The following is a 13,571-nucleotide window of genomic DNA, read 5'->3' on the forward strand; positions in this document are numbered from 1 at the left end:
GGGGCGGGGCCAATTTTGACCCAAGGGCTTTTATTTGAACAAACTTGGTAGACACCAATAAGAACATGTTTCGTGCTAAATATCTTAGCTCTAGCTCTTTGGGTTCTTTAAAAGAAGATTTTTTAAGTTTTTACTATATGCATATAGGGAAAATCAATGACCCCCTGGGGCGGGGCCAATTTTGATCAAAGGGCTTTTATTTGAACAAACTTGGTAGACACTCACTAGAAGATATTTCATGCTTTATATCTAAACTCTAGCTATTTGGGTTCTTTAAAAGAAGATTATTTAAGTTTTTACTATATGCATATAGGGAAAATCAAAGACCCCCTGGGGCGGGGCCAATTTTGACCCCTGGGCTTTTATTTGAACAAACTTGGTAGACACTCACTAGAAGATGTTTCATGCTAAATATCTTAGCTCTAGCTCTTTGGGTTCTTTAAAAGAAGATATTTTAAGTTTTTACTATATGCATATAGGGAAAATCAAAGACCCCCTGGGGCGGGGCCAATTTTGACCCCCAGGGCTTTTATTTGAACAAACTTGGAAGCCACTCATTAGAAGATGTTCATGCCAAATATCTAAGCTCTAGCTCTTTGGGTTTTTTAGAAGAAGATATTTAAAGTTTTTTCTTTTGGTTGCCATGGCAACAAGAGTTCTGCATGGAATTAAATTCTTTGAACAATTTTTAAAGGTGACCACCAAAGGAACATTCCTGTGAAGTTTGGATGAAATTGGCTTAGTGGTTTATGAGGAGATGTCATTTAAAGTAAAAGTTTACGGACGGACGGACGCCGAACGAAAAGCGATCACAAAAGCTCACCCTGTCACTTTGTGACAGGTGAGCTAATAAGAGCTGCCCACTGCATGATCAACTATTTTTCCTGTTAAATAGTAAAACTGCTGTGAAAATGTATGAATTTTCAGGCTCACAAAGGGGTGTAATCTGTCAAAATCAATTGGCAATTGATCTTGCGCAAGCTAAACTTTATAGAGAAATACTACATAGATACATGAACAAGATCTGCCCCAGCCAGACAATATTCTTGGCTTTTTACAGTACCAGATAGTACTAAGACTTCTAAATCAGCACAAAGGGCTATAAAATACAATAAAAATCTATACCACAAAATGTCTTAGATAGTTACCTTAAGATGAATACATTTCCATTGTTAACAAGCTACCTGACGGATAGACTGACAAGACGGTTGGACAGAAGCCATAACATAAGTATAACATATGCCCGAAATTCTTTCGGCCATATAAAAAGTGTATTAGCTAATTTTTGTGTGAAGTGTTCATAATAATGGCTAATCATGTTGAATGATTATACCATATTTGTGTATAATTACCATTTGTATACAGTATAGGGACATTAATGACAGAGTGGTTAAGGCTGCTGACTTCAAACCACAAGACCCTCAATACTGTGCATTCAAATCCCAGCTTGGACTTTGGATTCTTTCATGAAATAAGCTCTCCAGCTAGGAACATCCAAGGTTCTACTAATGTACCAGTTTATGCCTGAAATTATGCACAGAGGGACCCCAGAGGTCTTCCTCCACCAGTTAAGCTGAAAAGTAGCAATTCTACAGTGTTGATGCTACCTTAAATCCAACCAACAAAAACAAAACATGTATACACAGAGACAAATTAGGTTATCCATTTGTCAGCAATTCTGAGTAATTTTGAAACCACTCTTATCACACTCGCAGGATATTTTCTATCAGGTTAAAAGTTAATCTTGACTAAATGCAAAATCAAAGTTTTGATTTTGATGCAGCATTTTATGGTCCAATTTAAAAGGGAATCCTATGTCTCTGTTGAGATTTGAACCCATGCTATTGAAGGTCAAATGTTTTAGTCTATAATCTTAAGCACAGAGGCCCAAGCTTTAAACTTACACATCTAATGTTATTGCTCTGATAAATGTCAAGATAGTCATTATATTTTCATTTTTAAATTGTCTAAATATAAACAAACGATTGTGGAAACATTGTTCAAGTGTATTTATTTGTTTGTTAAATATGTAATATTACAGTGGTATATTAATCATCAATAACATCATGATAGTAAACATTATATTTCTTCCAGGCATGATCAGACATCTGACTATATTCTTTAGGGTAAATATGGGGCCGCAAATTCTGCATCAACCCTGAAAATAATGATAAAAAAAATTGTTAATTTTAAATGTTATTTTGACGGTAAAAACATCAAATTTTCATTCTTTTAAAAATTTTGTTTGACTGAAGGCTTTTAACAATTTAATATATTATTATACAGTTATTTCATGGGTGTTTGTGGAACAGTCAAAACTGTAACCCAAGGTATCAGGAATGACATTTGGGACTGTTGCCAGAGGCCAATGGCCGAGGGGAACAGTTCCAAATGTCATCTTTTATTCCGAGGGACAACAGTTTCCTGTTCCACAAACATCAATGAAACAACTGTTTTATTACCTAATACTTTGATATATATTGCAACAACATACTAATAACAATTTACAAGTGTTTTAATTGTTGACAAGTGAATCCTACGTTTGATTTTCTAAAAAAAAATCACTATGGAAGGATATTAATTCAAACATGTTAACTCTCCCACTCTAAGCGGGAGACTTCCACTTTCTGCAGCCATATTTTCAAAGATTTTTCTTAAAATATGGGGTATTTTCGCAAATTATTATAAACCAGGAAACTTCCATGTACCTACTTTATTTTTCAAAATTGTGGAAAAGGATAGTAAACTCAAGACCAACATAACCAAAAAATAAATGAATGGGCAAAGCAGTCAGATTGATTGAATCTGTTTGTGAGAGAAAATGGAAAATACAACATCTCTCATCATTGAAACCATGAAGAAAACAAGCAATTATCATAGTATTGCAAGCAATCCATAAGTCCCCTACCAGTTAGAACCCAAGCAACATTCTGATGGGCCATTGGCCATTCAATTTTACCAGTGAATGAATGAAATGAAATCTTTTGAGTTCTAAGTTTGTCTATATCACAGTAATGTGTTAAGTTTCCCTGCCTAGGAAGGAAATCATGTTTATACAACCTTGTCATATTATTACGATGTGGGATTTTAAAGTAAATCCTATAAGGAATGAAGAAGTTGGAGTAAAAATTACCAATTTCTCGAAAAAAATCTAAGTTCAGAGGGGACATAATTCTGGAAATAGTCTTGCTAGAGTATTTAACCTTCTCAAAAATGTTGGGTGATAATAAGAAACATATATATGAAGTTTGAAGTAGATACATAAGGAAATAAAGAAGTTATTTAAAAAAGACAACATTTTTTTTTCATAAAAATTCTAAGTTCAAGGGAGGTAATACTGATAATTTTTGTGCTAGAGTTGTAAACCTTGTCACATATGATGTGGTTGATGACCAGAAACTTATATTTAAAGTTTGAAGTAAACACCTAAAGAAATAAAGAACTTATAGTGAACAAGCTGAAAAATTGAAATCAGAAATCTTGAAATTCAGGCTACTTGTTGCCATAGCAACCAGAAATTTCAACATAGGAAGAAAAGAAAAAGATGTGCATAATCTCCAGACTGAAATCTACCCATATTTCAAGTTTCATAAAAATATTTTCAGTACTTTTTGTCTATAAAGGGCAACTAATTTTGACAAAGTTAAAAAGGGGAATAACTAAAAAAATACAGCTTTCATAATTATACATCTTGTCTAACAACTGCACTTTGTCTTGACAAGCAGGTATTCAAATTTCCTTTGACAAAGTTTAAAATGATTGAGTAATGGGCTTTATTAAAGTTTTTCCACAACAAAGAGCACAGCATAATAGCTTGACCTTTTCTTTGTAACAGACAACCTACAAAACACACGCCCGGCAAACTGTCGCTCCACTTCAAAATTGTGGTGTACGGTAAAACGAGCGAACGGCATTTCCGAGATAGAGCGGAAGGCCGATTTAAACGCCTAATTGTAAGTATTATGTTTTTGTCTTGTTATTCATTTAAGTTGTATTTTTTCTAAAAAAAAAAATGTAGTTCCGTGTAGGATTGATTTAGGCTTCCAATGATCTAAGCTGTTACAAAACAAAATTATATTAGGCCAAGGAGAACTTTTCTCCCTGACGAAGCGAACGATGATTTGTAGAATATTGAACTTCCCAACCATAGAAATGCCATACCCTTCGGATTTCTTGAAAAAGTTTATTAGTAAATTATCAACCCATAATAAGAACTTGTCCTTCGTGCAAAATAGATTACTCCTGAATGATTTCTTAGATTTGTAAATCAATATTTTTCGAAAGTAGTGGAGCGAAAGGGCAAGAGATGGAGCAAAAGGTTCGATGTTGAGCGCAAGGCGATATTAATTTGACGTATTAGGAGGAGCGTAGTCTATGATTTTTTATATATAAAAGCTATAGAAGCTAAAATAGACGTGATCAAGTGTTGAGACCGAGATATATATACCTTTTAAAGACAACTAATAAAGTGTGATATCCTTTCAACGACTATAGCGTAATAAATGTAATCGCGAAGGTGTCACCTATGGCTGCCGTGTAGATTCCATTATTTATGTTCGAAATTTGGATGAGGCCCGACCATTGAATCATACACATGTATGCATGGCATAAAACAGGATGCCACTTATTCGAGGTCAATCATGATTTTTCACACGGTTATGTACATTTAAAAACGTGTGTCCGTGCAAATTCGTCAAAATTGAATATTTTCAGTTCTACCGCGAACAAATGTTTCCGAGCTGGTACGTGTAACGCGATTGTTCACGCCAAAATGTTATGTTTTTCGAAAAATTAGATATTCAAGGTGCAGAACAGAAGCAAAATTATGCAATGCATGGAACACATTAAATTAAATGGATCACTACTACCGAGTTCAGTTCACAATGACTTTCTGTCATTAATAGCTCTAACGTATATGTTCAGAGCAAACACAAATTTTAAATGTACATGACCGTGTGAAAAATCATGATTGACCTCGAATAAGTGGCATCCTGTATTATGCCATGCATACATGTGTATGATTCAATTATATATAATGGTCGGGCCTCATCCAAATTTCGAACATTGTTTGTTTGTTTCATTTTACGCCTTTTCCAAAAAGTATTTCAGTCATATAGACGGGTAGTTTCCTAACCATCGTTCCTGGAGAGGTACACCAGTACTAGACTTCCTTCCTCCGTGCAAAGCTACCAAAGTATCTCCCGGGGATCGAATCCACGCCAGAGAAGTAACTGGATTAGAAGTCATTGACTCTAAACCCTCGACCACGGAGGCGGTCAATTTCGAACATAAATAATGGAATCTACACGGCAGAAATCGGTGACACCTTCGCGATTACATTTATTACGCTATAGTCGTTGAAAGGATATCACACTTTATTAGTTGTCTTTAAAAGGTATATATACCTCGGTCTTAACACTTGATCATGTCTATTTTAATTTCTATAGCTTTTATATATAAAAAATCATAGACTACGCTCCTCCTAATACGTCAAATTAATATTGCGTTGCGCTCAACATCGAACCTTTTGCTCCATCTCTTGCCCTTTCGCTCCGCTACTTTCGAAATTTAAAAATTTAAGAAATCCTTCAGGAGTAATTTATTTTGCACGAAGGACAAGTTCTTATTATGGGTTGATAATTTACTAATAAACTTTTCAAGATATCTGAAGGGTATGGCATTTCTATGGCTGGGAAGTTCAATATTCTACAAATCATTGTTTGCTTCGTCAGGGAGAAAAGTTCTCCTGGGCTTAATAAAATTTTGTTTTTGTAACAGCTTAGATCATTGGAAGCCTAAATAAATCCTACACGGAACTACATTTTCCGTTTTTCGAAAAAATACAACTTAAATGAATAGCAAGACAAAAACATAAACAATACTTACAATTAGGCGTTTAAATCGGCCTTCAGCTCTATCTCGGAAATGCCGTTCGCTCCTTTTACCGTACACCACAATTTTGAAGTGGAGCGACAGTTTGCCGGGCGTGAAACATGGACAAGCAAAATTAAATACAATAAAATATACCAGCAGTGTGAGCTTCATGGATCAGTTTCTTCATACGAGCATGTTGTGGATAACACAAACCAGAAATCTGTCTTGGAACAACTTCACCATCTTCCTGAACAAACTGACTAATTATCATTATATCCTGTAATGTAATATTACAAATAAAACTATACAATATGTAATATATTATAACTGTTCTGACAAGTCTTTAATCTTCAACTTGCTAATTTTCTTAAATGGACTTGTCCAATATCAATCTTGGAACTGACTTTTATCACATTAATATTTAGCATATCAGTAATGTTTTGAGACTGGTCAGACTGCAAGAATGCATAATAAGTCTGTCAGACTATCATAATTATAGGAAACTTCTTATATATATTGGTTAAATTTACTAAATAAACCATTTAAATGATATTGAATAGACTGTAAATGCTCTCACCGTGTAGTTTATATCTAAATTTAGTCGACAAAGTGGACATAATTTCTTATCAGTATCATCTACTTTTAAAACTTGGTCTTTTCTTGGAGAATCTATCATTCTCCCTTCAACCTGCAAAATAATTAAACATATAATAAACATATAAAACCATGTGTGATTTCATTACATTTTGTTCTTTTTTAATGAATAAAAAACAAGTGCTATGAAACAAGAGGTCCATGATGGCCTTAATCGCTCACCAGAGGATACTAGAAATACTAGTATGGCCTACATGAACAAAATTACCAGGATATTTCTTGTTCAACAGACCAGAACCATTTGAGCAATTTTCATAAGGGTGATCATTGCTATACAGTTTCAACAAAATCTAACAATTGGTATTTTATTTTTTATTTCTATTTTAAGTGGCCATTTAGCAAACTGGAATAAATTCAGCAATTTCTGTAAAGACCACCTAAGAATCATTTCTGAAAAGTTTCATCAACAAGAGGGCCATCATGAGGTCGCTCACCTGTATATAGGCCCCCAGAGCGGGGCAAGTTTAAACCCAGGGCTTTTATTTGAACAAACTTGGAAGACACCCATAAGAAGATGTTTCATGATGTTAAGTTTTTACTACACACATATAATGAAAAACAATGATCTTCCACCCTCCTCCTTCCCCCCCCCCCAGCAGGGCCAATTTTAACCCAAGGGTTTTTATTTGAACAAACTTGGTAGACACCCATGAGAAGATGTTTTATGCTAAACATCTAAGCTCTAGCTCTTTGGGTTTTTTTAAAAAAAGATTTTTTAAGTTTTTACTATACACATATAGTTAAAAACAATGACACACCTGAGGCGGGGCCAATTTTGACCCCAGGGCTTTTATTTGAACAAACTTTGTAGACACTTACTAGAAGATGTTTCATGCTTAATATCTTAACTCTAGCTATTTGGGTTTTTTCAAAGAACATTTTTAAGTTTTTGCTATACACATATAAGGAAAATCAATGACCCCCGGGGCGGGGCCAATTTTGACCCCAGGGCTTTTATTTGAACAAACTTTGTAGACCCTCACTAGAAGATGTTTCATGATTAATATCTAAACTCTAGCTATTTGGGTTTTTTCAAAGAACATTTTTAAGTTTTTGCTATACACATACCTATAAGGAAAATCAATGACCCCGGGGCGGGGCCAATTTTGACCCAAAGGGCTTTTATTTGAACAAACTTGGTAGACACCCATTAGAACATGTTTCATGCTAAATATCTTAGCTCTAGCTCTTTGAGTTCTTTAAAAGAAGATTTTTTAAGTTTTTACTATATGCATATAGGGAAAATCAATGACCCCTGGGGCGGGGCCAATTTTGACCCCAGGGCTTTTATTTGAACAAACTTGGTAGACACTCACTAGAAGAAGTTTCATGCCAAATATCTAAGCTCAAGCTCTTAGGATTTTTTAAAAGAAGATATTTAAAAAAATTTCTTTCGGTTGCCATGGCAACCACAGTTCTGCATGGAATTAAATTCTTTGAACAATTTTTAAAGGTGACCACCAAAGGAACATTCCTGTGAAGTTTGGATAAAGTGGCTTAGTGGTTTATGAGGAGATGTCATTTAAAGTAAAAGTTTACGGACGGATGGACTACGGATGGATGACGGACGAAAAGCGATCACAAAAGCTCACCCTGTCATTTTGTGACAGGTGAGCTAATAAAAACATTCCAATTTCATATCATAAACTAGTGTCAACCACACAGTTCTAACCATTTTAAATTCTAGATGTGGAGTGTAAAAAGCAAAAACAAGTGTCCACATACATATAAAATATAATATAAATTAACTTACTGTAGTTACATTGCCCTCAGTTTTCTGTATAACTGGAAAAAAACAGAAAGAAATAATTTATCTATGCAAGAAATATAATTCCAAAACATGTATTTTGATATAAATATAAGTAAATCTAAACAAGAAAAATTAACCATTACAGTAGTTTCAAGTAACCTGTCTGCTATCTAAAGGGAGACCATACTTTGAAACCATATTCAAGATGAGGTCTGACTTACGTCTGATAAGCAACAGACTAAATGGATTTAACCTTTATGTTTCTGTGTAGGAATCCTAAGGTTTGGTTTGCTGTCCTGTTTATGTGGGCATCCCTCACAGGTTTTCAGATATTTCCCCATCTAGGTATTTAGCTGAGGTAACTGATTTTAATTGAACTCCATGAAGGTAGTATGGGTAGTGTTGGGATAGGATGTTTCCTTTTTGTGATGTGGATATCTTGACAAGTGGAGGAGTTAAATTCCATATCCTAGTTCCACTCCAATTCCCAATTTTCTACCCAATTTAGGTCATTGGAGGATGACTGAATGGTTTGCAAATATCAGAGCAACGTATATTGCAGTATCGTCAGCAACAAGTGGACCTGGGAATTTATGTGTGTTTGTATTTGGTTTATTTACCCTTGGCGGAATGAACCATATGAGATGAGCATATATTCATCATTTATAATAGACTAAAATTTGGTTTCATTTGTTTAAAGTTGCCAATGCTTATATCAGTACATGTGTTTTCGTGTGTAATACTTTCATGATTCTCATATCACGATCATAACCAGGTAGATATAGTGAAATGAGAATAACATGGGAGTACTCCTATACTCAAATTAATGTGCAAGACATTTATTAAGTCATCGTCTTGTATAACAAACCAGATAAAAAATATTATGTTTCATAGGAGGTCATTTATAGAGGCGAGAAACAGGAGGGATCCTAGAACTGAGCCCTGGGGAGGTGGGGGAACTCGAGGATACTGGGATAAGGTTTGAGCTACTGACATTAAGCACAACTGCATTACTGCAGCCTATTATCAAGAAAACATTTGACCTCTGATTCAATTGAATAATGTATTTTCAACAGCACTTTCTCATAACTGACCCTATCGAAACCATTTATGAAATCTATGAGAATCAGATCTACTTGCTTTTTCTCATATACTGCTGTGACCAGGTCATTTAGTGATTTACAAACATAATAAGCTGCCCAACACATCTGACACCTTAGTGCAGTAACTGGTTAACTCTATTAAATTATATGAGAAGTTAACCTGTTACTGCACAGCACTAAGATAACCGTATGAACTTTTTCCCTGAAACCATGATAGAGGTGGTAATGGATATTATGGTTGATGAATTGTTTGATAATGCCTTTGATTAATGGTAAAGGTATTCCTTAAAGGCATAGTCCTTACATAAAACCACAGGAAATTGACATTCTTTAAGCAAATAATTAAAAAATAACGAAAAATATACCCTTCTATAATAGCGAGCTCGACGAGCTGGCCCAAAGGGCCTGCTCGCAAAGCGAGCTTTACGGTAACGCGAGTACCTGGTAAGTGATGGTTTTGAAATCTTTCGTTCAAAGTACCAAATTGGACACATCGCAACTTTTCGAATTTAAAGATAACGATAAAAACTGAGGAATTCTGACTGAAAACGGATGTGTAGACTGGTCACCCGCGCACGTCTAGGGGAATCATAATTGGACAGGGAACCAGAATAACGGAAGCTGTGTATAAAATATTGAATGACAGTTTTAAAACAGAAAATGTAAAATGAAAATTGAACGATTATTTTAACCGACTTTTCCCGTACATAAGTTTTGCCTGATTTCATTAAATGTACATTTACCTCCTCTTTTTGAAGAAACAAAACATTCTAACACTATCGGAAATTTCTACGACAATGCAGTGAATGCTCGCCGTTCTTATTATCTCCCCGTGTATTTTCACATTGAAGGCGCCATTTTGTTTGAAAAATCTGATAAATAAAAACAATTTTTTGTCGAATTTTGTTGTGAAAACTATCTAGAATGAAAGAAAATGGTCTAACTAAGAAAATGAATCCGAACACCAATATCTTTTATTCAGTCGTTAACGCTGTACAGACGTTTAAAGTATTGTTTACGTGACGTCACAATGTAGCGCCAAACAGCACGTGCAAAACAATCAAATCAAGTACGCTATTTTAATGTCGCAAACGTGTTAAGTTTTACATTTATTTCACTTTTAATAATCTTTATTTCGCTTGAAAAATTATAGAGTGAAATAAAATAAACAAACAAAGTTTTATCAACGTTTGTTTTCAAAACTCGTTATTCATTTAACGACAGGGGCGGAGCCATATTTAACACAGTACGTGTGACGTCACACGGACTCGTCACTGCATTTAAAACAAGATATGTTTGTAAAACATGTATGCCCCCTATCAGCAGCCAATTAGTCATGTGATAAGGTTATAATGCATGACTTCTGACCCAGTGATCAAACAATTAATAAGGGTTATAAAGTATCTACTGGTCATGACTTTGACCCCTTGACCCAAAACTCAATAGGGGTCATCTGCTGGTCACGACCAATCATCATACAAAGTTTGAAGTTCCTAGGCCAAGGCGTTTTTAGTAAATTGATCAGAAACCGTTTTTACCTACAAGGTCAATGTGACCTTGACCTTTGACCCCTTGACCCCAAAATCAATAGGGGTCATCTGCTGGTCATGACCAATCACCATGCCTAGGTTGAAGTTCCTAGGCCTAAGGGTTCTCTTATTATTGATCGGAAACCGTTTTAATATACAACATACAATATACAATATACTTGACCCCAAAAATCAATAGGGGTCATCTACTGGTCATGACCAATCACCATACCAAGTTTGAAGTTCCTAGGCCTAAGGGTTCTTTAGTTATCACTCGGAAACCATTTGGTCTACGGACCGACGGACCGACAAGTGCAAAGCAATATACCCCCTTTTCTTCGAAATGGGGGCATAATAAAAATGAGCGATTATTTCATACTATTTCACGTTAAAAGTGCATCGAGCTCGCTTTGAGGCTTTGCCTTTTTCATATTATAAATAAACACAAGGAATGCAACGCCTTTTGCACACTCGATACACATCTTATCTAAAAACACACGTGGAAAATCAATGTCAACAAGACTAGTTTAGGAATTTCCATACACAATACAAAATTATTCCTTTTACAACCGCTGATATTTTAAATCAAAGCATTGTTTAATAAAAAAATTGGCAATATTTACTCAAATGTCAATATCTTTTAAGTGAGACCCTTATTTTTTAATTATTTACTTATATTTTTCAATTATTGATAGAATCATACATGCCATATCCTCCACCGGGGGACAAAAACCCCCGATTTTCGACCATGTCTCCCGATCTCCCGCCGTGGGATCGAAATCCCCCGATTTTCAAAAATTCAACCAACAAAAAAATTAAAGCATCATTTTTACCAATAAACATACTTAAACAACTTTTACAACTTTATATGCCTGAAGTAATACGGTATTTCCCCATTAAACAGCAGGGGTCTAACGGATGATTGTATTGTTAGTTACTCCGACACACTTCAGCTGTCAAGGAATAACAAATTCTCCTTTGATAAACCTGTCAATCAGTGTCAGTATTGCAGGTGCTTAACCAATGACAGCGTCCGATACTGAATGTGTGACTTATCAATTTTTGATGGGATATGTAACCCCGCCTTGAGTTTGTTGACGGCATTGGGTCTGTGAAGTAAAAAAATAATGATCAGGCAATAGAAACCTATAAGAATCACAGATTACCAATGTTTGAAACTATTATTTTTTATGTAACTGTGATCTATGTTGTTGCAAAAATAATATAAACTAGCTTTGTCTCACGTAGTCCTTCATTGAAAGACATCGCATTTTCTTTTTTTTACATTTTGACGTTTTTCGGAAAATGCCATGTAAAAAATAGCTTCAAATCCGCGGTTACGTCTAAATATTTGGACTACGTCTCACGGTAACCAACAAACACTGAGGAGGGATTGAAAGATGTAAAAATCCGTTTCAATCAGATAAATAATAAATAATACGTGTTTTAACACCCTAAGAGCCAAAATAATTAGGTCCAATTATTATCCAGTAGTCAGTACACTCCAAAAAAAACTTTACACAACCCTGCATCAATTACACAGTTTACATGTACATACAGGTATCAAGTGACGTAGCGTCTAGACTCCCTCCTGCCATATATGGTATAAAGCATGAGGCAATCGATGTGTATTGTGAAGTACATAATGACCTGAGTAAACTGGATTAAGATTTGTGTCAGATTTTTTTTGTGTCAACGGAAATTTTTTAAGGCAGCATTTTTTTATTTCACCTTTCTATGGCTACAAAATTCTCCGTGAAAATGTTGATACCTTTCATTTAAAGAGAAAAAAACTTTGGCTGTTAAAGTATATTTATTTTAATGCATCAAATTCAAGTTCATTAAAATTTTGTACTAAAATGATTCAATATATATCTGATATAAAATGTATTTTATATGATATACAATTATACATGCAATTAATTATATTTGTTTTACAGGGATTCTTATTTTATTTACATCAAATATTTAAAGTACCTATGTTTATTTGCAATTGTTTACATTATTATTCCTTCACAGTCATGTATGTTAAAACTTTAAAAAATATCAAATGATCTTGTAGAAATGTTCATTTTCATAATAAAATGGGGGAAATTTAATTATATGTTTGCATCGTTTTAAGATTACGACTGGTTTGTGATTGCTTAAAAATCCCCCTACTTTTGGTCCAAATCCCCTGCTTTTTAAAGCCAAATCCCCCTATCTGGGTGGCTGGAAATATGGCATGTATGTAGAATGGGCATAGAATGTCAACCTCCTGTGAATAAAACCCATGTTTTCAGGAAATTGGCCTATAATGACGTTTCATGAAGTTTATCTAAACTAAAAAAAATAACTAAGGTGTATATCCTATTTGACAGCACTTTCGTGAAAGGATGTCCTGTCAAGCGTGTGGTCATATGTTGAGTTCGAGTTGACTTGGAACGAATCAAGTGTCGAATGCGTTAAAACGCAGATAACAAATGAATTCTCTATAAGTTACTTTTACCTTCTCTTAAATATAACGTAGATGTTGAATGAAGAAATCTTTTTTTCAGTGTCACTGATTCTTTTTGCATTCTTAATAAACTAAATGAAATTCTGTGTAAATTACTGATGAACCTCATCGTTGCCGACATTTTTTTCAAGGGACGTAACTGTAGGGTTAACAGTTTATTAAAA

The 13,571-nt window shown here is 34.6% G+C and overlaps 1 protein-coding gene across 1 annotated transcript; it reads right to left on the reverse strand.

The window, feature by feature from the left end:
• Positions 1–1,992: 1,992 nt before the first annotated feature.
• Positions 1,993–13,558, reverse strand: LOC132729598 (large ribosomal subunit protein mL66-like). The gene is made up of 5 exons (XM_060715382.1): positions 13,399–13,558; positions 8,282–8,313; positions 6,452–6,562; positions 6,028–6,151; positions 1,993–2,158 (listed from the first exon to the last, which is right to left on the reverse strand). The coding sequence occupies exons 1-5, from the start codon at positions 13,526–13,528 to the stop codon at positions 2,049–2,051; spliced, it is 507 nt and encodes a 168-aa protein (XP_060571365.1). The 5' UTR covers positions 13,529–13,558; the 3' UTR covers positions 1,993–2,048.
• Positions 13,559–13,571: the final 13 nt, after the last annotated feature.

The sequence above is a fragment of the Ruditapes philippinarum genome, unplaced genomic scaffold, assembly GCF_026571515.1.
Source record: "Ruditapes philippinarum isolate M1 unplaced genomic scaffold, ASM2657151v2 ctg9_1_1_1_1, whole genome shotgun sequence".
In the NCBI taxonomy this organism is placed as follows: domain Eukaryota; kingdom Metazoa; phylum Mollusca; class Bivalvia; order Venerida; family Veneridae; genus Ruditapes; species Ruditapes philippinarum.